We start from the raw sequence: 25,283 nt of genomic DNA on the forward strand, positions 1-25,283 counted from the left end.
ACAGGGATATGTCCAATCTACTGGTTCAATCCCCAAATGCACACAAAAATTTGAGAGTGGAACCAGGGCTTTTCTCGAGGCACTCTAGGTGGAATGCCAGAATGCCAACTGACATCCTAACCCTCCACAAAATATCATCACAGATTTATTCTCTTTATTCCATCTTTCCAGAAACTTTTTGCAGTATCCTTATAGAGGGTTAGAATTTGGGAAGCTGTACCTATTTGCAGCAATTCTTTGTTTTATTAAGGTTTTTGGGCTGTCATTGTTTTTAAGATTTGTTTATTTTTATTACAAAGTCAGTTACACAAAGAGGAGGGAAGGCATAAAGGAAGATCCTCCATCCGATGACTCACTCCCCAAGTGACTGCAACTGCCGGTGCTGTGTCGATTCAAAGCCAGGAGCCAGGAACTTCCTCCAGGTCTCCCACACGGGTGCAGGGTCCCAAGGCTTTGAGCCGTCCTCGACTGCTTTCCCAGGCCACAAGCAGGGAGCTGGATGGGAAGTGGAGCTGCCGGGATTTGAACCGATGTCCATATGAGATCCTGGTGTGCTCAAGGCGAGAACTTCAACCGCTAGACCACCACGTCTGGCCCAGGCTGCTGTATTTTTACCAAGCTGATGCCTGGCACTTTAGCTATTGTTGTTGATTTAAGTTCAAAGGTCAGGTTCATGAATTTTCCAAAGAAAACAAACTTGGAACAAAGAGAGGGGGTATCTGTAATATATTCCCAAACTTATCTTCTCACTGCCTTTCTAGCTCTTCATTCCCATATCCCAGTCAAAACAGTCACCTCTATGGTTACTTACAGTTTCTTGTCGGTTCTGAGACTGCTTCTCTCCTGTATCTGTGCTTTAACCGCATTTGACATACTATTGCTATTAAAATAAAATATACCTTACTGTCTTCATAGTCAAATGATAATAGTTTTACTTTAGAACTTCTGAACCTGAATGGAGACTTTATATATAGTCTGGGTGGTTTTTTTTTAAAGAGAGAATTAATTATTTTTTATTGGAAAGGCAGATTTATAGATAGTGAGACTGAGAGAAAGATTCCATTTATCGGTTCAATCCTTAAGTAGCTGTAATGTCCAGAGCTGAGTCAATCTGAAGCCAGGAGCCAAGAGCTTTTTCCGGGTCTCCCGTGTGGTTCCAGGTTTCCAAGGCTTTCGGCTGTCCCCTACTATTTTCCCGGTCCACAAGCAGGGAGCTGGATGGGAAGTGGAGCAGCTGGAATAAGAACTGCTGCTCATATGGATGTGTGTAAGGCAAGGATCTAGCCACAGAGCCACCATGCTGGACTCTATCTAGGTTCATTTTAAAAAAAGTATCCCTTGTTACTGAAAATAAAATTAATTCATTATTCCATCTCTAATTTAATTTTGCTTGTAGTATAAGATCAGGATAGCCAGAATTTCCAGCTGTGTCATTATCATTTAATAAATCCTTTCTAGTTTCAGGACTGAACTACTATTTTTTTTTGTCATACTACACATGCTTATACACATGAGTTTTGTTTATGGATGCTTTAGCCCACTGTTTTGTTTGGCTTTGTCACTAACAGTAATGTAATAAAGCAATTAGGAGAATCAAGATGGCGGAATAAGGTAAAGACACGTCTAAGCGGACAGAGAAATATTAGCCAGTGTGAAGCAGAGAGGGCACATTCCAGGAAATAGGAGGGGACAGAACAACAGGAGTGGGGCACCTGGAGACTGACAGACACAGGAAAGCAGCAGACACAACAGAGCGGTGTTGCAGTGACCAATACCCCACTGGCATTCAGCCAGTGGTGATCTGAATCGCACCAGCAGCCAGAACTCCACCAGAAACGAGGTGGGAAGGGACTTTCAGTGGGAGCTCAGGAGGTGAATCGTGACAAAGAACTATCTGTCCTGCTGGTCTGTTTGATTTAACCAGGAGCAGAGACAGAGCAGCAGGTCCCAGATTGGCGGTGTGGGAACAGGGTGGATTTCATAACCCAGTCCACCTCCTAGAGCCATATTGGGTGCCGTTTTATTTAAGGAGGCAAGGGCTGTGGACAGTACTGTGCATGCACTGAGCTTGGAGAGAACTCATTTCTGACTCAGTGAACTGCAACAACGTGGCATCTTACAGGTTCCACCCAAGGCAGGTCCGGGTAGCCCTTAGATGTGACAGCCAGCAGATCAAGAACTCTAATAGTGGCACATCAGGCACCATTTCATATGGTGTGGCAAAGAATTTAAGACTACAGGACAACATTGAGCTGCGCATGTGCTGAGCTCTGGGAGAACTCATTGAGCTCATTGCATTGCATGGGTCCCACAGGAAAATAATACCAGCCATGTTCTTTAGCGTTTATAGTTAGATCCATAAATAGCAGGCAGGGCTACTTCCGGGTTTGCAGATGACTGTGATTCCTACCAAAACCTTAGAAGTGCTCCTGTGAGGTCATTGAGTGATTGCTCTGTGGTTTCCTGGGTAAGCAGGAATCTGTAAATGAGACTCTCCTTCTGGAGACTGGTTATATATATTTTCAGCCACTTTCCAGGATTGCCTCAGGATCTTTACAATGTCTGAGACTGGTGGATCTTCTATCAGGACAAGAACTTTCCATGTTTTTTGGTATGTATGTGCTCTGGAAGTGGTTTAGGCTCTTGAGCCAAGTTGTAGAGCTGGTTCAGGAATTGCTATTGGGGTCCCGAGTTTGTATTTGGAGCAGACACAGATGTGTTTCCCAGAAGGTTATTGGAAGGCAGGACCTTTCACAGATATATGGGAAAAAGTAGGGTGAATTCACAAGCCATTGTCCTTAATTGGGACAATAATTGAGAGATTTGTTATCTAACAGATGGAAATAGTGGCTCCTCCTGTTTTCCTTGGCAGATATACTAGTGGCAAAACCAAGGAAAAATGGGGCTGAATATAATAGACAGAGGGTAAAGATGTTTATGGTTCTGTATCCATGAATAAGGCTGATGAGCCTACCATGGAGGTATAGACCTGCCTTCTCAAAACAGCCCTCCTAAGTCTTCGGCTCCATTTGGATTTCTCTAACATCCTACTAGGCTGCCAAAGCACTTGCAAAGACACTTTTGTCTATGTGCATTTGCTAGATGATTGGTGCTAAGGAAAGATATAAGTGTAGGACCTCCTATTCTACTATTTTGACATTCTTGAGTTTCCTAAGCATACAAGGAAGTAGAGAAGATATTCCAGACAATTGTGAAAAATTAGAGACCAAGGGGTGTGCTCTAAACCAAAGTTCAACCAAATCATATTTTTCATTTTAAGAACTTTCACTTTATATCTATTCTGAAGATGATATTTAATGTAATGGAATATTTTAGTTGACAAAATTTCCCGATCTATGTTTTAAACTTAAAGAGTGAAATTAGCCTCAACATCAGCACTTCACATGCAGAATCCTGTTTGCTTCAAGTTTTCCATGTTGATTTGCTTGTGTTTTAGTGCTTGACTGGCAGGAGAAATGGAGTTGTTCCAAATAACTAGTCAAGCAGCTAACATTGTCCAAGTCAAATCAGAGAAATGGACTGAAAGTAAGAGTCTAAATGCCAAATAGGGATAAACACTAATCCAAGTTACATCAAGTTTTTCATGAACTGGGGATGGAGTAAAAACCCCAGATAATTCCATCCAAAAGCCCAATTGTTTGTCTTCACTAAGCAGCAGCTGCGAATGCCTGTAATACATCCCATCCCATATAACACTTCAGAAATTGTAGCAATTCATCCAATCCTCCTGTCCCTCATTTCTATATATTGAAATAATAGTTGCAGCACAGACAGAAACCAGTCAGATCACTGAGTGATGACTTGGAATGCTGGCTTCTGGAGGGAAAAGTATGGATTTTATCTAGTCTTTGAGTAGCAGTTTTCATTGATTCTTTACCTTATAAGTGGAATTGATTCCATAAAGTAGACCACTTTCATCAGACACTTAGGGTTCTGCCTTTAGTCATGACTGATGATTTAACTCTTGTCATATGAAGATCTCTTATCCAGAAAGCCTGAGCTCCACTTTATTCTCATTAGCTGTTAAACAGTTGAGCTCAAGGGCAACTCAAAATCAGTTTATCTGAAACTGAGTTCATTTTCTTGGCAAAGTAGCCTGCTTCTGTCTTTGTTGCTTCTTTCCCTATACATAAACCATTTTTTTCTACTCATAATTCTGACAGATATTTAAACTTCATCCTTGTTTTTAAAATGTCAGAGGACAAGTCCTGTAGATTTAGTGAAGTATCTATTATCTTTTCCAGGGTTCTAAGTCAATTCTTTGTCATTTTTGACCTGGCTCCATATAGTAACCACTGAAATAGATTTATAAGTCTTTATTCTTCACCATTTACAATTCCTTACTTAGTGAAGCCAGATGTATTTTTAAAATGTATTTTTAAATGCAAATGTCTAGCCAAGTAACTTCATTGTTTAAAAACCTTTACATGGCTTCTCATTGCTTTCAAGATAAAATACATGCTCTTCAGTGCAGCATATTTAGACATTACATAACTTGGCCCCCAAATATATCTCATTTCACTCTCTTATCCTCTCATTCTACAATGCTCATGATTATAAATAACACTAACATCTATTTATTCTGCCATTTGTATATAAATAGGAAAAATGACAAAAAAGGGAAAGTTGCATATCCAAAGAAACATGGTTAACTGTTATTATTGTGACTTGAGCAAAGACATTTAACAGTAAAATGTATACTGCCAGTATGTTTTACTTTTCTCACTTGTAATTCAACACATATTCTGGGTTCACTCTGAATTCTTTATATGTCTTTTGTTTTTTTAACTTGGAAAGCCATTTCCTTCTTTGTTTCTACAAACAAAAAAGTCTCATAATTCAACTTGACTGAAGCTCTCCTTAACCTTTCCAATTTTTCTTGGTTGCCTTCTTGTGAATCATTGTGTTTAGCATGACACATCTTTGTTAATATACTCTTCTGTATTAGACTATAATGAGTAGTCAAAGTTGAACCTTTTCTATTTTTAGCCTGTCAGTGAGCCTGGAGAACATCTGACAAATAAAGAAAAAATGTAATACATCATTTTATCTTGACAAGTGCCTGGCATTTGGATATTATTAATGGGTAAATCTAGGGTCACTACATCAAATTGACTCTTTTAGGTGTTGGACATGCCTCTGTTATGAAAACAGAAGTCAGTGTTAAGCAAAAGTTAGAAGTTGAATGGAGGTAGTGTTTTTATATAGTTATAAGGCAACGGGAAGAGCCTTCCGTGATGGCAGTGATTAATACCTTTAGAACAAAAGACTTGGTACATCCATGTACTAAGAAGACTTTATGTAAATGTTAATACTGATTACCTGTCTTTTGCAGGGGTTGGTGATGGACTAGGTTCAACAGGAATGGGACTCGTATGGTGGCAGTGATACCACCTGTATTCTAACACAAAGCAGTTATCATCTTATTACAAGTAGTTGAGGCTGTCCAGAAATTTGCAATGTCTATTCATGGGTGTTACTTACTTGATCCTTTCTCAGTTTTTGTTGTTGTTGTTGTTGAAGACAAGGACTGGGAAGAACTGCATCCCAGTTGTATACAATGTTGGAAGCCCGCGAAAGTATTTATTCCGGGCAAGAGAAATGTAGGGAGACTAGATGGCTAGATTTTATCTTAAGTTTGATGTTATGCTTTAGGTATTAAAAATTAAATTCTAAGATGAACAAGTTGGTAAGATGTGGAAATTGGGTACTACACTTCACTAATAAAAGTAAATAAGCAAGACCTTTGAAAACAGAAAGTATTTTATCCAGCAAGCTAAAGGCATAATTTGCAGTCAAGAAAAAAGAGACCATAGAAAATAGAGTAGAAGCATGATTTGAGACAAGTTTTATTTGAAACACAAGCTTTATTTGTAACAAAGGGTTCATTTACAAACATTTTTTATTTGAAGAAAGGTTTTATGTGATTAAAAACTATTTGTAGACATTGTGGAGTTACAGTATGTGGGCAAAGTAAATCAAGCATGTAAATGACAGAATAGAAGGGGTGCCTTATTTGGTGAAGAGAGCACACTACTCCAATAGCTATAAATTTGACATTGCATATAATTGCCAAGCAAACAGTTTTTTATGGGAGAGTCATGCATTCAGTGTTGAAGAAATTAATATGAAGCTTTACTGGACCAAAATCTGTGACTAATCATATCATATCTTGTTAAATCTACTCATCGAAATCTTCTAAAGTTACAGACAAAAAAAAATCAGTTTCCGTTCTCAACAATCTGCCTTAAGATACGAAGCCTTGACATTACTACGTCCCAGTCGGCATAAGCTCCTTCCAGATGACGGGATATCTCAGTACCTGCTTCATAGCTGCGTCGCCCATGCAGTAAGCGCCAGTTGTCAAAAGTAATCACATCACCTAGGTGAGATTTTCACCATGAACAACATACATTTACATGATTAACACAGTGAGAAAATGTAACTTGCAAAATCCCATTCCTACTTGGGTCTCATCAAGAAGCAGCATCCCTATTGCTTTATATAAAATTGAACATTCACTTTTTCCCACCAGTCAGGCTTCTGGAGCCAAACTCTTTTATGCCTTATGATCTTTAAAGCCTGAGTCTTTTGGTCAGCCTCTGTGAACATTTCTATAATCCTTATCTTTAAAATGCTGAGTAAAATATTGCTATTGTTCTTACTGATAGTTACTTAGCTGTTACTGAGAAATGTCTCTTTCAAGTTAGTATTAGGGCAGTGACATTCTTGATTTATCTTCGATTCCTAGTAATTTGTGTGCATTCTTTTTTAGCCTCATAAGAATCCTGAAAATAATATGGTTTTCCCTGTTTTATACAAGGGAAAACTGAGGCTTCAAGCTTAAGGATTTTTCTAAAGCTATAACACCATGAAATGAAACTGCTTTGCTTCCAACATCCTATCTTCTTGTTGCTTTTGTTTCCTTTGGTATTTCCATTGCATATATTGCTGCACTTTGAAAAAATTTAAATAAATTTTAGTTTTCATCTACTTGAAAGATGGTATTGGTGTGGAAGTGGAGAGATAGCAATCTTCCAGTCTTCCATCCCCTGATTGATTCTGCAAATGTCCACATGAAGCAGGATTGGCCCGGCCTACTCTAAGAATGCAAAACTCCATTTGGGTTTCCCAAGTGCATAGTAGGAGCCCAAGAACTTGAGCTGTCTTTGCTTCTCCCCTGGATGCACTAACAGCTTGGTTGGAACCAAAACAGCTGGAATGTGAACAGGCATTCTGATATGAATGCGAAATCCCATGGCAACTTAACTTGCTGTATCACAATGACTGCCCCAATGTTTCCACTCAGAATATCAAAAATCTATGACTTTATAGATAATAGAAAGTATTACCTTATTCTGTCAAAAATCAATTAAAAGTAGTCCAAGTGAAAAGAATCTTCCATTTGGCCAAATCAGTGGCAGACAGAAATGATTTATTATAGATAACTAAAATCTTTACATGTAAGAAATCTGTCATTCAACATGGTGACTAAGATTAATAATGATGTATTATATCTTAAAAATTTAATAAAAGGTAGCTTTTTTCCTGTTATTAATACAAAAAGTCAGTATATACAGTAATACATGAATTACTACAATGTATCCTACAATGTATTCATATTTGAAAACAATTTGATGAGGCACATGCAATGGCTTAGCATGCTAATTTTCATTTGCAGCTTCGGCATCCTGTAAGGGCACTGGGTTGAGTCCTGGCTGCTCCATTTCCTATCCTGCTCCCTTTTAATGGCCTGGGGAAGCAGCAGAGAATGCTTTCAGTCCTTGGGTCCCTGCACCCACCTGGGAGACCAGGAGTAATCTCCAGAGTACGTGAGGACCCCCCAGAATCTTGAGAAAATGAGTTTTTGTTTGTTTGTTTGGAGATTCAGGGGCAGGCCAGCAGTCTGCCATTTAAGCAAGTCCTATATTTACTAATATTGTATTGTAAGTTTTCAAAGTATCATATTTCAGAAAAATAGCTCTGTATGTCATTCTAGTTAAGTTTGAAGAAAATTTAGTCTTTCAGTTGTTTGAGAAAATATGTTCACTCACCTGGATTCATCTTGAAGATAACCTTGAATTCTTCACTGTTCATAAGATCAACAAACTCCTTCAGGGCAGCATAGAAAGGCTGAACTCTTTCAACAGGTATATCAAATATTGTGTCTCTGGTTGCATTATTGAAGTTGATGCGAACCACTTGACCTTTTTCATCTAACCTTTTTTTTTTAAGAAAGAAAATTTAAAATATGATATGCCCATTTATATTTGTAAGGATCCATTCTTCTGGAAAATATTTCTGAAGTATAGTATTAAAGAACCCAAATATATATATAGAAAAGATCTTAAAGAAACATGTGTTTAGTACAGCATATTTCTTCATTTTTACATTCATTCATTTAGTAATTATTTGTGTTTTCATATATTACTACATAAGTACCAGGAGGATTCAACTTACATGTTGCAGGGAGTCAAGTTATGCCTAATGAAATACACTGATTTTCATTTTATTAAACCAAATCTACCATATTAAAATCATGTTGCATCACAGTGGTTTTATGTGGGAATCTACCTGGGTTCTAAGCACAGTTCAATTAAAGGTATAGCATGGGAAGTTTTATTCTTCAAACATTTGAAGAACATAGTTTGAATTCAATGCTTATTTTACAGAAAGAGAACTTGAAGCACAAAGAAAAGAACAGGGGTTGGTATGATGGCTCAGCTGGCTGATCCTCCACCTTCAAACATCAGCATCCCATGTGGCTGATGGCTTGTGTCCCAGATGCTCCTCTTCCCATCAAGTTCTCTGCTTCTGGCTTGTGAAAGCAGTTAAGGATGGCCCAAGTCCTTGGGACCCTGCACCTGTGGGAAACCTGGAAGCAGCTGCTGTATCCTGGCTTCCGACAGACTGAGCTCTGGCTGTTGCATCTATTTGGTCAGTGAACCAGCGGATGAAAGATCTTTTTTTCTCTACCTCTCTCTTTGTAAATTTGACTTTCAAATAAAGGTGAACATATCTTTTTAAAAAATATATATTTGTTTTTTCAATTGGAAAATCAGATTTTCAGAGAGAAGGAGAGACAGAGAGAAAGCTCTTTCTTTCTTTCTTTCTTTTTTTTATTCATTGATTACATTGTATTATGTGATACAGTTTCATTGGAACTGGGAATCACCCCACCCCTCCCCCCACCCTCCCCCCATGTGGAATATTCCACCTTGTTGCATATCCACTGATCAAGTACAGTTGAGATTCCTTCTTTGCAAGCATAAACTAAACATAGAGTCCAACATCTTATAGTCCAGTCTAGTTCCTCAGCTTCCTGGGGAGACCCTGTCCGGTTCGAGGGCAGAACCATCAGATTATCAACCCAATCAATTAAAGGCTCCAACATACCCTCAGCAACAATTAACTTCATTGTGTAACTAATAGTTATAGTATTGAGTAACCAATATGTTAAAAACAATTGCAATTTCTGGCCCACATGAATAAAATCAGCAACTACACTTGTTGGCGAGGTTGTGGGGAAAAGGGAACCCTACTCCACTGCTGGTGGGGCTGCAGGTTGGTACATCCTCTATGGAAATCAGTATGGAGAACATCCAGACAACTCAAAATCGACATACCGTATGATCCAGCAATAGCACTCCTAGGAATATACCCAAAACACCTGTTTTATGAGAAGCCAACATGCACCCCTATGCTCATAGCAGCACAATCAGTAATTGCAAAAACATGGAAACAACCAAAATGCCCATCAGCAGAAGATTGGATAAGAAAGCTATGGTTCATCTACTCCATGGAATACTACTCAGCTATTAAAAAAAACAAAATGCAGTTCTTTGTGGCCAAATGGGCCAAACTGGAAACCAAAATGCTAAGGGAAATGAGCCAATCCCAAAAGGTCAGATACCACATGTTTGCATTAATTTAAGATGATATGATGTTATGGAAAACGTTATTTTATGTATATTATGTTATATGATGTGTATAAACTAAAACTGAATTGACAATGAGGTGATCACAGAAGATGGTTGAGAAAGCTCTTTCATCTGCTGGTTCACTCTCCAAGTGATCGCCACAATGGAAGGAGCCGAACCAATCTGAATCCAGGAACCAGGAGCTTCTTCTAGATCTCTCACGCAGGTGCAAGGTCCCAAGGCCAAGGCTTTGGGCTGTCCTCGACTGGTTTCCCAGGTTACAAGCAGGGAGCTGGAAGGGAAGTGAAACAGCAGGGACAGAAACTGGCATCCATTTGGAATCCTGGTGGCACATGCAAGCAAGGGACTTTAGCTAGTAGGCTATCATGCTGGGTCGTTACTGCATTTTTTGATGTCAGTTGTTTTATTGCTACAGGAAATTTAAAAATATTACTTACTCTATAATTTTGTGCTTAGATTGCACAGAGAAATCACAGTAATCCACCCCAATGTCTGTGAAGTCCACAAACGTAGAGGCCAGAATGTGGAATGCCCGTGGATTTTTTTCCTTGAGCTTTCGGCATACATTATATCCATCCACAATTTCAGTCTCACCTCCTGTGACAGTTTGCTTTATGCAGTGCAAAAGCTGAACCTGTAATAAATAAGTAAATAAATAAATATACTTTTAAAAGTTGATTTTTTTTTATTGAATAGGCAGATAAATAGAGAGAAGGAGAGATAGAAAAAAATCTTCCATCTAGTGATTCACTCCACAAGTGGCTGCAGTGACCAGAACTAAGCTGATCTGAAGCCAGGAGCCAGGAGCTAGGAGTTTCCTCTCTGTCTCCTATATCGGTGCAGATTTCCAAGGCCTTGGACCATCCTCTACTGTTTTCTGAGACAACAAGCATGAAGCTGGAAGGGAAGTCGGGGGAAGCAGGGACATGGATTGATGCCCATATGGGATTCACATGGTTGCAAGGTGAGGCTTCAGCTACTATGCTACTGCACCAGGCCCAATATATATATAATTTTAATAATATTTTATTTAATAATATTTATACATACATATAGCATATATTTTAAAGGTTTATTTATTTTTTTTTTTGGAAGTCAGATTTGCTAAGGGAAAGAAAGACAGGGAGAATTATCTTCAATCTGCTGGTTCACCCTCCAAATAGTTGCAATGGCCTGAGCTGAGCTGAGTCAAAGCCAGGATCCAGGCGTTTCTTCCAGGTTTCTCAAGTGGTACAGGATCCCAAAGCTTTGGACCATACTCCACTGCTTTCCCAGACCACAAGCAGGAAGCTGGAAGGGAAGTGCAACATCTGGGATATGAAGCAGTGCTCATATGGAATTTTGAAACATGCAATGGGGGGATTTTAGCCACTGGTATGCTGTGCTGGGATCTCAATAAATATTTAAAAAATAACATGTATTTACCTTTTCTGATCTTGCGTGAAGATTCAGAAACATATAAATGGATCAAAAACCTATTTGATAAATTTTTATAATCTATTTCTCTTATGTAAGTAGAAAAGAATATTGGGGAAGAAAAAGCTACTTGTAATTACTGTTATGAAAGTTAGACATGTTATAGTTGAAGACAGACATTGGCATGAGCGTTTTCTTTAGCAAATAAACACTGAGGTTATGGGATCTCCAAGGAGTGAGTGCTTCATACAGGATCACTTTTCTACAAGAGGTGGAGTAATCTGCGCATAGGAAGTGGGAATACACACAAAACACACAATAGGACGAAAGAGAAAATCAGGTGACAGTGACAATGGATACTCATAATTGTACTGTTATTTGGGTAACTGAGAATCATGAGTGGGACGAGATCAGGCTGGAATGTAAACTGGGATCTTGTCATGGCAAGTTCTGACTGTCAGAATAAAGACTTTCATAGTTTATTTGCTCATAGAGGGCAAGTTGAAAGGTTTTGAATGTGCAAGTTATGCAATCAGGACTGAATTCAGGATGTTTATTCTAGTAGGTGTAGGCATTTGGCACAGTAGCTAACGTATTGGTTGGGATACTTGCATGTCATATCGGAGTGCCCATGTTGGAATTTTAGCCCTGCTTCCAATTCCGGCTTCCTGCTAATGGGCACCCGGTTTGGCAGCTGGCAATAGTTCATGCAGGTATTTGGGTTTCTGTCTCTCATATGGGAGACATAGGTTGAATTCTAGGCTTCTTATCTGAACCTGTCCTAGCTATCAGTTTTTTTGGAAAATGGGAGAATGACCAACGGGTAGAAATTCTCTCTTGGATCAAACACCTTGTGTGGAAGTCTCATCCTAGGAGTACACCAATGACACTATGCCTTTCCAATAAATACAACTGTATTTTTAAAGGACTATTACCTCCTCCTTTTCCTTTTCCTTATTATTATTATTATTATTATTTTTAGTTTGAAGGGGAACTGTCACAGAGGATTACTAAGGTGTAGGGCTGAAAAGGAAAAAGGTAGGTACTGGAAGAATGGGCCTGGAAGAATGAATAAGTCCAAGAAATATTGGAAACGGGACATGACACTGTAGCAAATGTGGTTGTTTTTATAAGATTTTGGGCGAACTTTTTAAACATTATTACATTTTGAAAAGTATATTATAATCAAATTAAAAATATTATTTGGGTGGAGTTTTTCATTGGTTTTGTCATTCCTATTGGAAAGTCAGCATTAGTGGATACTTTTTCAGTGTCTAAATTTAGACTTTTTTTTTACTTGAAACTAATATTCCTTAGAAGTTCATTATAGCTGATTAAAAAAAAAGAAAAACCAGTGTATGGATGAATTTTCATAGTCTTGAAGAGGTAAATGTGATAAAAGTTCCAATCTAGAAGGATAAAATTGATGGAAAAAATCTGTTTTTCTGGTTTATCTCCAGAGAAGTCTAGAATACTGTTGTCTGTTAGGATTTGATATAATAACGGGAATGTTCTCTGTTGCCCAGTACAATGGTCACTAGCCATGTGGTTACGGTGCACTAGAAATGTAGCTGCTGTGACTATGAAGAAGTAGACTTTAAATTTTATTTGATTGCAATTTTTAAAAAAGATTTACTTGTCTTCATTAGAAAGGCAGGTTAGATTTACAGAGAGAATTACAAGTAGTTAATTTTGTGCTTCATTCTCTCATCTAATACAAATTGACACAGTTCGTCCTCTCTATCTTGAGGACTATTAAGAGGGATTATTTAATGTAACATATGCAAAACTTCTTCGAGAAGCATAAAACACAATGGAACTGTCAGGCACTGCATTGTACTTAATTTGTTTTTCATTGGTTTTCCATTTTTAACCCAAAGAGCAAGATCTGTACCCACAAATGAGGAGATAATTTTAAAATTAAAATAGAATATTCAGTTTCCTACTCTCATCTTTCCAGTTGTATTCCACCCAACTTCTCCAACTGATTTTTGGCAGATGAGCCACTGTGATTAGTTTGGCTTTTAACCTTGGGATTTCAGAAAAATCTTTGAAATGTAATTAGGATAAATAACACTCCATCTTTTTTCCCCAGTTTCTACCCAAAGAAGTGACTATAGGGGTCATTTCTTTTGTCATCATTTAGTTCAAAGAAATCATGTGATGGATGACAATCAACAAAATAATTTAAAACATATGAAGTCAAATAATAGATCAGCTTAGCTAATATTGGCCAGAAAAATGGGCAAAAATGACAACACAGAGAAAACATGTTCAGTTAAGATGATGAAAAGAAAATGAATGGGCTTTGAGTTTGGTCCGTTTCTGTTTCATTACTTCAGCATTGGCCAAATTTTGTTTAACGAATTTCTATGTGATTATTATCATAATGTACCCTTAAATATATACATGTACAGCATGATAATAGATTGTATGTACCTCTATCTATGCCTACCATGTCGTGATACATTTAAATAGCAGAAAGTTAATCTTTTCTTTTTTTAATTGGAAAGTCAGATTTACAGAGTGAAGGACAGAAAGATCTGTCTGCTGATTCATTCAACAAGTGGCTGCAATGGCTGGAGCCAAGCCGATGTGAAGCCATTAGTCAGGAACTTTCTCTGAGTCTCCCAATGTGGATAGAGGGTCCCAAAGCTTTGGGCCATCTACTGCCTCCCCAGGCTACAAGCCGGGAGCTGCATGGGAAATGGAGCAAGTGGAACATGAACAGGTACCTATAAAGAATCCTAGAACGTGCATGATGGAGTTAGCCACTAGACTATTGCACTAGGCCCAGAAAGTCAATCTTGCAACTATTGCTAAGAGACTATACTACTGTGGAAATTCAGGCAATTATGTGTGGCAAAGGTGGTGGTGGGGGGAGAACTTTGATGCCTACAACACTAAAAAAAATAAAAATAGAAAGGATAATATCTTTTAAAAGTTTGTTTCATGACTAGATTTTGGGGGCTATTAAAATGATGATTTTGTGAAAGTGTATCTTGTTTAGTAAAATAAGGGTGACCTCAGAAATCCTCCTAAGAATTCAGAGTATCTATGGCCTTGACAAGAGATCTAACAGATAATATGGTAGATAGTTTACGAAAAATAGCCAGAGTTATTCTGTTTCTTCTGTTTGTCACTCTTTGCAATTAATTTTGCAACTCCTTCCTTGAGATGTTTACTTTTTCACCTATTCAGTCTCAGTTAGACTTAAAATTGGCTTAGATAAAACAAAAATAGCCAGAGACAAAACACTGATGGAGTGTTCTCTTGTAGATTACTACCCTGTCCTGGATCTGGCATGTGTTGGGTTACTCTCTGGATATTCTGCTAGTTGTGCTGTGCTCAGACTTGGGCTGACCAACCGGAGGATGATATACCAAGAGGAACAGACAGAAGCTTCTCCAACTGAGGTCAAGCTGCCCTCAGCAACTCAGCAGCTGTGTACAGTTGTATGACCACAGATCAGAACAAATGCCCAGCTGAATGCAGTCCACATTGTAAAATCTGGCCCTTCTTTGAGGCCATTAGGTTACGGAGTGTGTTTTTCTGCAGTGCTCGCTAACTGATCTGAATGATGGCCATGTGACTGTGGGAAACCCTATCTTGCATACCCTAATTTTATTTTCTACTCAGTTATCTTGGGAGTGATATAGGGGTAGAAACCTTAAAATGTACTGTTCTCTTAAAGTCTGTCTTGGCAATAGAGAGTGCCAACAGTTATTTCCGGGAACAACAACAAAAAAGACATAGGTGACAGAGGGCTAATTTCCAGAATACAAAGAACTACAAAACAACCAAAATGTCAAAACAAACAAGCCACTCAAGAAATGGGCATGGGAAATGGGCAAACATTTCACAAAAGAACAAACCCAAATGGCAAATAAACATATGAAAAAATGCTCAAGTTCCCTGGCAATAAGGGAAATCCAAATTAAAACATCAATGAGGTACCACCTAACGCCAGTAAGACTGGCCCACATGAATAAAAGCACCAACAACACTTGTTGGCGAGGTTGTGGGGGAAAGGGAACCCTACTCTACTGCTGGTGGGGCTGCAGGTTGGTACATCCTCTATGGAAATCAGTATGGAGAACATTCAAACAACTCAAAATCGACATACCGTATGATCCAGCAATAGCACTCCTAGGAATATACCCAAAACACCTGTTTTATGAGAAGCCAACGTGCAAAAAAGGCTTTTTGAAAATATACACAAAAAGGTCCTTTCCCTTAGGCATGTGAGAATATTCAGGATTTAATAATAGATTGTATGAGCTCGGATTGTGCTTGGAGAAAGGAGATTTACATAAGATATATTATACTGGATTAACATACACTCTTCTGAACTCAGAATACAGGAGGATGATTGTGTTTGGTCTGCCTTGTGGAAAATATGTTGAAGCTCACCTTACCCCAGGTGGATGATGGAGAGCTGGATAATCAGTGTGAAAGCTTAGCTTCCCAGTTGTGTAAGCCACATTATTTGCATCGATTTTATCTTGCACTTGCCAAGTATGTCTGTAAAATACAAGAAAGATGTGTTTAAAGAGATTGTCATTAAGCCAGAGGAAATGTGTTAGAATGAGTGAAGTGGAAACTTTTCACTTTTAAAGTAATAAGCATAGTGACTATGAGCCCGAAAGAGAGTCTAACTTTTCTTGGTTTTAAGTGAGTATTTTAGAATTAACATCTTCTCATTTCTCATTTCTTTTCAAGTGTACTCATGCATTTGTTGATTGGTTTGTCATACAGAGTTCACAGAGAAGGGTCCATGGGATTCTAAGTTTTTTTTTTTTAAAGTTTAACATATTTAAAAATGGTGCAGTAAGGAAAATTCACGTATCATAAAATTAATTTTTGAAGTGATTAATTCAGTGGCATTTGGCACATACACAATGGTGTCAATCATTTCAATCATTGCCTTTGGGTGTCTTGTTTGAAAACAGTTGTATCACTCCAAATTAAAACCTTTGATCTAGGAAGCTGTTTCTTCCCATTCCTCCCTTCCCCAAGACTTTGGCAAGCACTAAGTTACTTTGCCACTATAAATTTACCTATTTTGGATATTTAATATAAGTTAAACTATCTAGCGTGTAATAAAATAAAAATATGTGCAATGGAACAAGGAAACAAATCCTGAAAATAGGACTCAGCCTCTCATCTGTGTCCCACAGCCCAAGGTGTTCTTGCCTCTCTGTTATCAAAAGAAATTCGCTGGACCAAGGGAAGAGCACAGCTGGTCCCAACAATAGTAATGACTGGGTTGCAGGCTGCATTTGCCTCTCCAATGCATATTACCAAGAGGGGTTTGTTTCTACACATTCTTTAATTAATAACCGTGACCTACTGTCAATGCTTGTTGAGTCAATGTGGATTCTATGAAGTTAAATTGGGTCATTTCCTGACTGGTTCACTCTTTCTCACTGTTTTCTGTCTATTCTATATATTGTAAGTGTATTGAAGTCATGACTGTATTAGCTATTAATCATTATTTTTATTTTAGAGTAAGTACATATAGTTATTTGTAAGTAATACTTGGGAAAATTTCAAGAGCTGTGTTTTGCAAAGCTATAATCTTTTCAGTATGTGGGTACATCAAAAAGTTGGTGGAAGGGGCCAGTATTGTGGCTCAGTATAAAACTGCCTGTAACACCAGCATTTTCTGTGTGCCAGTTTGTGTCTCAAATGTTTTATTTCTAATCCAGTTCTCTTTTGGTGCACCTGTTAAATTAGCAGAAAGTAGTTTAAGTCTGTGGGACATTGTCATACACATGGGGTTCCAAAGCAGACCAGCCCGGTTCTGCTGCAGTGAACCCATAGATGAAACAGCTGTCTTGGTAAAGGCTGCCTTTTAAATAAATAAATAATCTTTCTAAATCTATACTGCAAAATATGTGATATTTACTTCCCTTTATAAAAATAAAGAAAAAAAGGAAAAAGAAATAGTTTAGTGTTTTGGATTGTTGTGGGTATGTAATTCGGGTTAATTTATGTTGAGGGACTACAGGGCCTAACACACAGTTTGGCATCTGAGAGTATTAGACTTTTACATTAACAGACTATTGCTGTTGTATTATTGTTGAGGAATGCGTGTGTTAAGAAACTAAAGAACTGAAAAAGCTTGTTTTGGTGCAAAATAAATTTTAAATCAATGGAGTTTTCTCATAATAGAATATGAACTTTTTGAAGATACTTCTTTTTTCTCTAAGATTTATTATTTTGGAAGTCACAATTACAGAGGGAAGAGAGAGATTCCATTTTTTTAAAGACAAAAAATAGCAAAGTGACATTAAAGTAACACATGCCAGAAGGAACTACTCTCCAACTACTTTTATTTTCTATTTATAACTCCTTCTAACAAATCCCCAAATCTTTATTGAAATGGTGTGTGATGTGTTCAGAAGCAAAAAACTTGAAAATCAAATAATGTATAAACTTGAAGAAATGCAAGATCAAAGAAACACAACAAGTAGTACCTTTGTGTAACCAAGAGAGAACAGGCAGAAAAGCTTAAAAATAAAAATCTGAAGAAGGATTTATAAGAGAATGTAGCAAAAGGACAAGATAGGAAGATTAGGTATAAATTCCACCAAAGTCCTTCAAAGAAGAAACCCAAAGCAAAGGAAGCAAACAAATACTAGGAATTATAATTCAAGAAAAAAATTCTTGAAACTAAATAAAAACTTAAACTACGTATTGAAAGATCAAACAACATTCTCCCTGAAAATTTTCCCTGGAACAGCCAGCAACAACATTAGTCTTGAAAATCACTAGACTTAAGAAAAAATAATTTCAGCATTCAGGCAAAAATATAGACTTATGAGAAAACTAAAGTCAGATTACCAATAAAATCATAATGACATGTTCAAGGCATAATAATGACATGTTCAAGCCAGGAATTTTATATTCAGGAAAACTGATTTTCAAGTATAAATGTTTTAAACTGCTGTCAACATGCAAGAATTCAGAGAATATTGTTCCCATGAGTCCTTCCTGAGAAATTTATAAGGGAATGGGCTTCAGACATGCAAAATGAATAGAAACACATTGATATGGGATTGGTGTTGAACAGAGAATTTATGTTTACTTAAATGAATGTCAGAAGAGAAAAAAAACCCTAAAAACCCTAAAAAGTATGAAAGCCAAACTGTAGAGCTAAGGGATGCACATATGGGTAACAGTAAACTAAACCAAGGAAACCAGGAAAAAGATCATCCAGCATGCAAAGCGAGAGTGAGAGCGAGCGAGCGAGAGAGAGAGAGACAGAGAGACAAAGAGAGAGAGAGCGGGAGAAGGAGACAAAAAAAGGGTAGAGGCCAGAGAGATGTTCAATCTACTGTTGACTTTCCAAACATGTGCAACCGCTTGGGCCAGAGCTGGTCGCCCAGAACTCAACCTCAGTCTTCCATGTGGGTGTCAAGGACCCCAAGGACTTGAGCCATCATCTTACTGCCTCTCAGGCTGCTGGTTGGCAGGGAGCTGGGTTGAAAGCAGATGAGCCAGGCCTCAAACCAGGCGCTCTGAAACAGGACGTAGATATGGCAAGCAGCATCTTAAATGTTGACTCAAACAGCCACACCAACATTCTCTATCTTGACTTACGTGGTATTTAAGGGTTTTTGTGTTATAATAATTGATTAAAAATATGCTTCCTTTATGAGGTTTTCAGTTTATGTATGATATTTTACCATGAGAACTATGTGGAATGGTGATTACTGGGGATTAGGAGTGGGAGAAAAAAAGATATATTGGAGAAAAGGCACATATTTCTTTGTAATATGAATAATTACCAGAAACCTACTATACAGCATAATGACTACTGCTACTCACAATAACAGTATTGTACACTTGAAATTTTCTGAGAATAGATGCAAATTTTCTTCATATATAACTAAGAGGTAACAAAGATTTGATAATGTTAACATGATTATGGCAGTTATTTCAAGGAGTATATATTTATGAACCCATGTTGCACACACTATGTATATTTATTTTCTGTGAATCCTACATCAGTACAGCTGTAAAACATGTTAATAACTTTGAAAAACATTCTTTTAAATTCATTTTTAACAATAATAATTCTTTCAATAATAAAGATTAAAACAGGGATAGAAAAAGAAAATCACCTGTAAGAACAGAGATGAGGTAGAGCAATTTGGTGCGAAGAGAGTTCCAAAGGCCTCCACTGTGAAAAACTGAATGCAAAGCATTGCAAATAAGAAAATAATTTTTGCGAACTTAGCAGTAATCATCCTCAGTAGTTTTTTTGGTTGGAGAGATGGATCTGATTGTACTTAATTTATTTCTTTAGAACAAGAGTTAGGTACTTCTTTAGATTTTAGTGTGAAATATTAGACATATATGGTCTATTGTAATAAGTTATTTATTTATTAAAGATTTATTTATATATTTATTATTTTTTAAAGGTTTATTTATTTTTTTATTACAAAGTCAGATATATAGAGAGGAGGAGAGACAGACAGGAAGATCTTCCATCCGATGATTCACTCCCCAAGCAGCTACAATGGCTGGTGCTTAGCCAATCTGAAGTCAGGAGCCAGGAGTTTCTTCCGGGTCTCCCACGTGGGTGCAGGGTCCCAAGGCATTGGGCCATCCTCAACTGCTTTCCCAGGCCACAAGCAGGGAGCTGGATGGGAACTGGAGCTGCCGGGATTAGAACCGGCGCCCATATGGGATCCGGGGTGCATTCAAGGCAAGGACTTTAGCTGCTAGGCCACGCCGCCGGGCCCAGATTTATTTATTTTTTTTGGAAAGGTAGATGTACAGAGAGGAGGAGAGACAGAGAAGAAGATCTTCCATCAGCTGATTCACTCCCCAAGTGACCACAATAGCCGGTGCTACGCTTATCCGGAGCCAGAAGCCAGGAACTTCTTTCCGGGTCTCCCATGCGGGTGCAGGGTCCCAAAGCTCTGGGCCATCTTCAACTGCTTTCCCAGGCCACAAGCAGGGAGCTGGATGGGAAGTGGAGCTGCTGGCATTACAACTGTAGCCCATACGGAATCTCAATGCATTCAAGGCGAGGACTTTAACCGCTAAGCTATTGCACTGGGCCCAAGTTATTTATTTTTGTGTCACTTGTCACTTTCTCTGTATTTGAGTAGTTTCCCACAATTTAAATTTAAAAGCAGAAAAGGGAAAAAGAATATTGGTGCCATCGTTGTGACTTAGTTTGAGAAATTTGCATGTGAACCTATTATTTCCTTTTATCTGAACTTGCACATGAGTACAAGTTATAGTTGATTATTAGTAATTATTGTGGCATTAAAATTGATGGGTAGAATACAACACACTGTCCCAGAAGAATGGTGTAAAGGACAGAGTGGAAGCTATTGAGGTAAGCAATCATTGGCTTTAAGCCTGATTTTCCTGCCTCCATTTCCTCACCTGTGAAATGGGGCTAATAATTTTTGTTATAAGTATGAAGATTCCAGATCATGCCTGTGAAGTGAAGAGCTCTACACTTAGTGAATGAAAGGTGCTTAGTGAATATTATTCCTTCCATCTCATTAACGATGGCTTAGTCTGCCTTCACCGAGGACGAGTAAGGGGACAATAAGAATCAGAGCACTGCTTGAGAACAGCTGCTGTAATAGGTTGTCTCAGACATTGTCTTGAGTGGTTTCTAGAGAAGCATGAGACATAGAAATTATTTTTCCTTTCATTCACAATATAACCTCATATGTAAGTGATTTTGTTGGCAGCAACATTAATTACTGTGAAACTTAATGCTGCAAGGGGAACCCTAGGGTTGGCTGTTAATATAAATTGGGGTTCACAATGACTGAAGGGGTGTAACTTGTTACTTTGCTTAAGAAACACTAATTGTACTAGAATACACATTCGTAAAGTCCCCTTTCCACCCCCTACCCAACTCAAACACTATAGCCAGTATAATGAAACTCATTAAAATATTTTACTGTGATTCTTTTTACAGTCAGATGAAATTATAACTAAATTCAGAGCTCAGACAAGTTTTCTTTCCCTGTCTGAATTGCCTCTCCTCTGGTTTTTCATAACTCACAAACCATTTTGACTCAAGGGCTATGTGGTTTCCTCAAGCGATTTCTTGGCTTGAAACTTCAACAAAATGGGTCAACCTAATTTCCCTTTTCCTGTTCAACCCCCACACTTCACAAATGTTTTATGGTAACATGTATCTCAAACAAGTAGCCGTTTCAAAGTCAGATTTGGAGGTAGTATCAATGAGAGGAACACTCTGTAAGGGGCCAGATGCTAAGGACTCATCTTTTTCACTTGTACTTCCCTGATCTCTAATGCAGCTCAGCATGTGGAAAGCTACTGGGTTGGCAAACAGATTTTTTTTTTTCAAACGGAAATACCAGCAGAAATTTAGTGGATGCTGAAAAGTCTCAATAATTGTACACCCCAGAGGCAACTTCAATACTGTTAATTCTTAATCAGCCTGGCTAACGTACTTTACAAATAGCCCACTAGAACCTGTTTGACTATCTGATGAGGCCCCATCATGCAATGCAATTTGCACAAGGCACTCAGCAAATGTGAAACTGGGCAGTGGCAGTAGAATTTTATGTTTCCAGACAACTTTCCTGCAGAAGTTTCAAAGGTCATTACAGTTATTAAAACAAGCCTGCTGGGAGAGCATAATGAGAGCTCTGGGAAATCAGGGAAATGACACGAAAAGCTTTGATCAGTTTCTCACCTGCAAATAGCTTAGGATAGAGTAATAACTGACCACTGTTCACCCACGGACCCTTCGGGAAGCTCGGTGGGCAGTCAAGCAATTCATATTTTCTGGGACATTGGGTCCTCAATTCTGAAACTTTTTTTGGATAGTGTTTTAATGCATTTGTTTGTCACCTGTGGAGCCACAATACCGAGGAAGAGTTTCTATTTATTTATTCAAGAGGCGGAAAGACTGAGACAGGAGGAGGGAGGGAGGGAGAGAAAGGGGGAGGACAAGAGTGAAAGAAAGTGAGAGTGAAAGAGCAAATTCTCCCATTACACATTCACTTTCCAAATGCCTGTAATGGCTGTGACCTGGTCATACTGGAGCTGAGAACTCAGCACACATCTCCCACGTGGTGGCAGGGACACAACAACTTGGGTCTTCACCTACAGTCTCCCAGAGTGTGCATTGCCAAGAAAAGTGGAATTGGTGCCAAAACTGAGTATCAAACTCAGGCATTCCAGTATATGGAATTTACAGAGTGTGATTTTTGTCTATTTAGAGAAGACTTTCTAAACTGCTCACTGTGGAAAGAATTATAGTCTCAGGGCTGGCACAGTAGTATAGTAGGCTAAACTTCTATCTGTGGTGCCAGCGGTCCATACAAGTGCCGATTCAAGTCCCAGGTACTAACCATCCAATCCAGCCCACTGCTTGTGGCTTGGGAAAGCAGTGGAGGCTAGTCTAAAGCTTTGAGCGCCTACATCCACATCTGATATCAGGAAGAAGTCCCTGTCCCTGGCTTCTGGCTTGGGATCAGCTCAGCTCCGACCATTGTGGGCATTTGGGGAATTAACCAGTGGATGGAAGATCTCTCTTTCTACAAATCTGTCTTTCAAATAAAAAATAAAAATGAATCCATTTATCTTATTTATTTATTAAACATAAATCTTTGTAAAAATAAATATTTAATAAATACATAACAATAAATATTTTCCTTTTATTTTATTTTAAAATTTGTGATAGAATTCCATAGGCTCTGGGTTTCCTTCCCTTAACTGATTTCTTCTATATTATAATAGTGTAGTTCTTCATAAACGGTCATAAGTCCGTCATTCTGTAATTTAAGTGTATCCTGACATTCTGGCTGCAGACACTGGCAGAGTCCAGCATCCTATTTTCCAGATATATCCGTTTCACTGGGAGTCTGTCTTTGAATTGGAAGTAGATACATACTGCATATCTTTACATCTGGATATTATACTTTCTATTACACAGTTACAATATATTCTCTTAAATGAGAAGCCATAAAACAAAATCAACAACAAGAATAAAGTTAAAAAAATTATAGTCCCATGGAGTGAAGTAACATGCTATGGAATAACCAATGTGTCGGTGAAGAAATGGAAAGAAAAAATAAACCTTCTTGGAGAAAATGATGCTACTGTGTGAGTCAGAGAAGAATTTAATAAGAGAAAAGAAACTATTTCGAGGAAATGAAAATAAAGACAAATATATAAGAAACCATGTGTTTTAGCAAAAATAATATTGAATGGGTTACTGATTTTATAATTTGTATGAAGGTTGCCTTCATGAACACATGGTATTTTTCCTTTTGTTATTGACTTATTTTACTGAGCAAAAAGGTCTAGTTGGGGTGATTTGGTTGCGAATGGTAGAATTTCATTCTTTTTGATAGTTAAATAGTATTACATGGAGTAGTTGTACCATAGGCTTTTTTTTCAATCCACTCCTGTATGGATAGACATCTGGGTTGTTTTCATGTATTTGCCATTGTAGATTATGCTGCTGTAAATATAGGAATACAGATCCCCTTCTCATATACAGTTTTCATTTCCTTTGGATATATTCCTAGGAGGAGGATAGCTGGATCATATGGCAGGTTTATTTGGAGTTCCCTAAGCACTCTCCATACTGACTACCATAGTGGTTGTACTAGCCTAAACTCCTAACAATACTGAAGGAGCGTACTTTTCTCCCCACAGCCATGCCAGCAGGTGTTAGTACAGCTGAATGTAGGCCAACATCACTGGAGTCAGGTGGACTCTCAGTGTGGTTTTCATTTGTATCTGCCTGATGGCTAGAGAGTCTGAGCATCTTCTCATATGTCTATTAGCCATTTGAATTTGTTCTTTTGAAAAATATCTGTTCATTTCCTTTTCTCATTTCTTCACAGAGACGTTTGTTTAGCTGTCACCAGGTTTCTGAAGCTTTTTGTAAATCCTGCATAATTAATAAATATTATTCAATATATATGTTTCCCAAATGGCAGCACCTGCCATTGAGAGTTGGGACTGGGGATAGACTGGGACAGGCTAGGATAGGATGTAGCATCTGATGGCAAAAGCCAACACAGGATATGGGCTATGCCAAGCTGGGTCACAGCAGCCACTGCTACATGCAAGATCGTGGCTGGGAACAAGCCTGGGGAGCTAGGAGGATATCCCAGCTGGGTTGTGGTTCTCTGCTGTGAAAGCTGGAATGGGGGCAGTCATCTGGGTTGGATATGACTGAAGTGTCCATTGGCATGGGTGTGGACTGGGTCTGGGGTGTGCCAGACTTGGCTACACTCCAGCACCCGCTGGTGTTCATGAGAGCCAGGGTGGGTGTAGGATGGGCTGGGCTAGGTTTCAGTACCTGTTGGATCATGTGAGAGCTGTATCTTGGCTTGGACTAGGTATGACTGGGCTGTAGTACTCAACAGTAAGAACCAGAATGGGTGTGGGTCAGTTTGGCAAGGCCACTGTTCCTGCCAGGACAAGAGGTAGACTAATTCAATCTGGACCAAGGACCCAATGAAGTGCATAACATCTGCCGCTGGGAGGTGACCTGATAGAGGAGTTTGGAGAACTCCTTTGTCAGGATGCAGTCCCTATAGGTGAGTACAAGAACCAAGGCAGGAAACAACCCACACCAAGTCAGGTTATGATACCTATTGACATTAAGTGGGGGTCAGGTCTGCAGGCAGACCAGGCTGGGATAATTCATAACACCCACTGCCAGATCTGAGAACTAGGATGGGGTGTAGGACAGGCTGGATTATGTCGCAACATCAATCAGTTCATGTTACTGCTAGAACTGGGAACTGGCTGGTCTAGGCTAGGCTTCAGAACCCACCAGCATGAGCCCAACTAGGGGTAAACAAGGCCAGGCCAGACTGCAGCACCCACTGGCAAATGCTGAGGTGAGGCAGGCCATGCCAGACTGGC

The 25,283-nt window shown here is 38.6% G+C and overlaps 1 protein-coding gene across 1 annotated transcript in view; it reads right to left on the reverse strand.

The window, feature by feature from the left end:
* Positions 1 to 6,001: 6,001 nt before the first annotated feature.
* Positions 6,002 to 25,283, reverse strand: part of BBOX1 (gamma-butyrobetaine hydroxylase 1) — a 51,003-nt gene continuing 31,721 nt past the window's right edge. Inside the window, exons 5-8 of the mRNA XM_058662470.1 lie at positions 15,797 to 15,902; positions 10,400 to 10,596; positions 8,076 to 8,242; positions 6,002 to 6,403 (exon numbers count right to left, since the gene is read on the reverse strand). Coding sequence (XP_058518453.1) covers positions 6,243 to 6,403; positions 8,076 to 8,242; positions 10,400 to 10,596; positions 15,797 to 15,902 — 631 coding nt within the window. The 3' untranslated portion in view covers positions 6,002 to 6,242. The remainder of the gene's footprint in view (positions 6,404 to 8,075; positions 8,243 to 10,399; positions 10,597 to 15,796; positions 15,903 to 25,283) is intronic.

The sequence above is a fragment of the Ochotona princeps genome, chromosome 4 (genome assembly GCF_030435755.1).
Source record: "Ochotona princeps isolate mOchPri1 chromosome 4, mOchPri1.hap1, whole genome shotgun sequence".
Taxonomy (NCBI): domain Eukaryota; kingdom Metazoa; phylum Chordata; class Mammalia; order Lagomorpha; family Ochotonidae; genus Ochotona; species Ochotona princeps.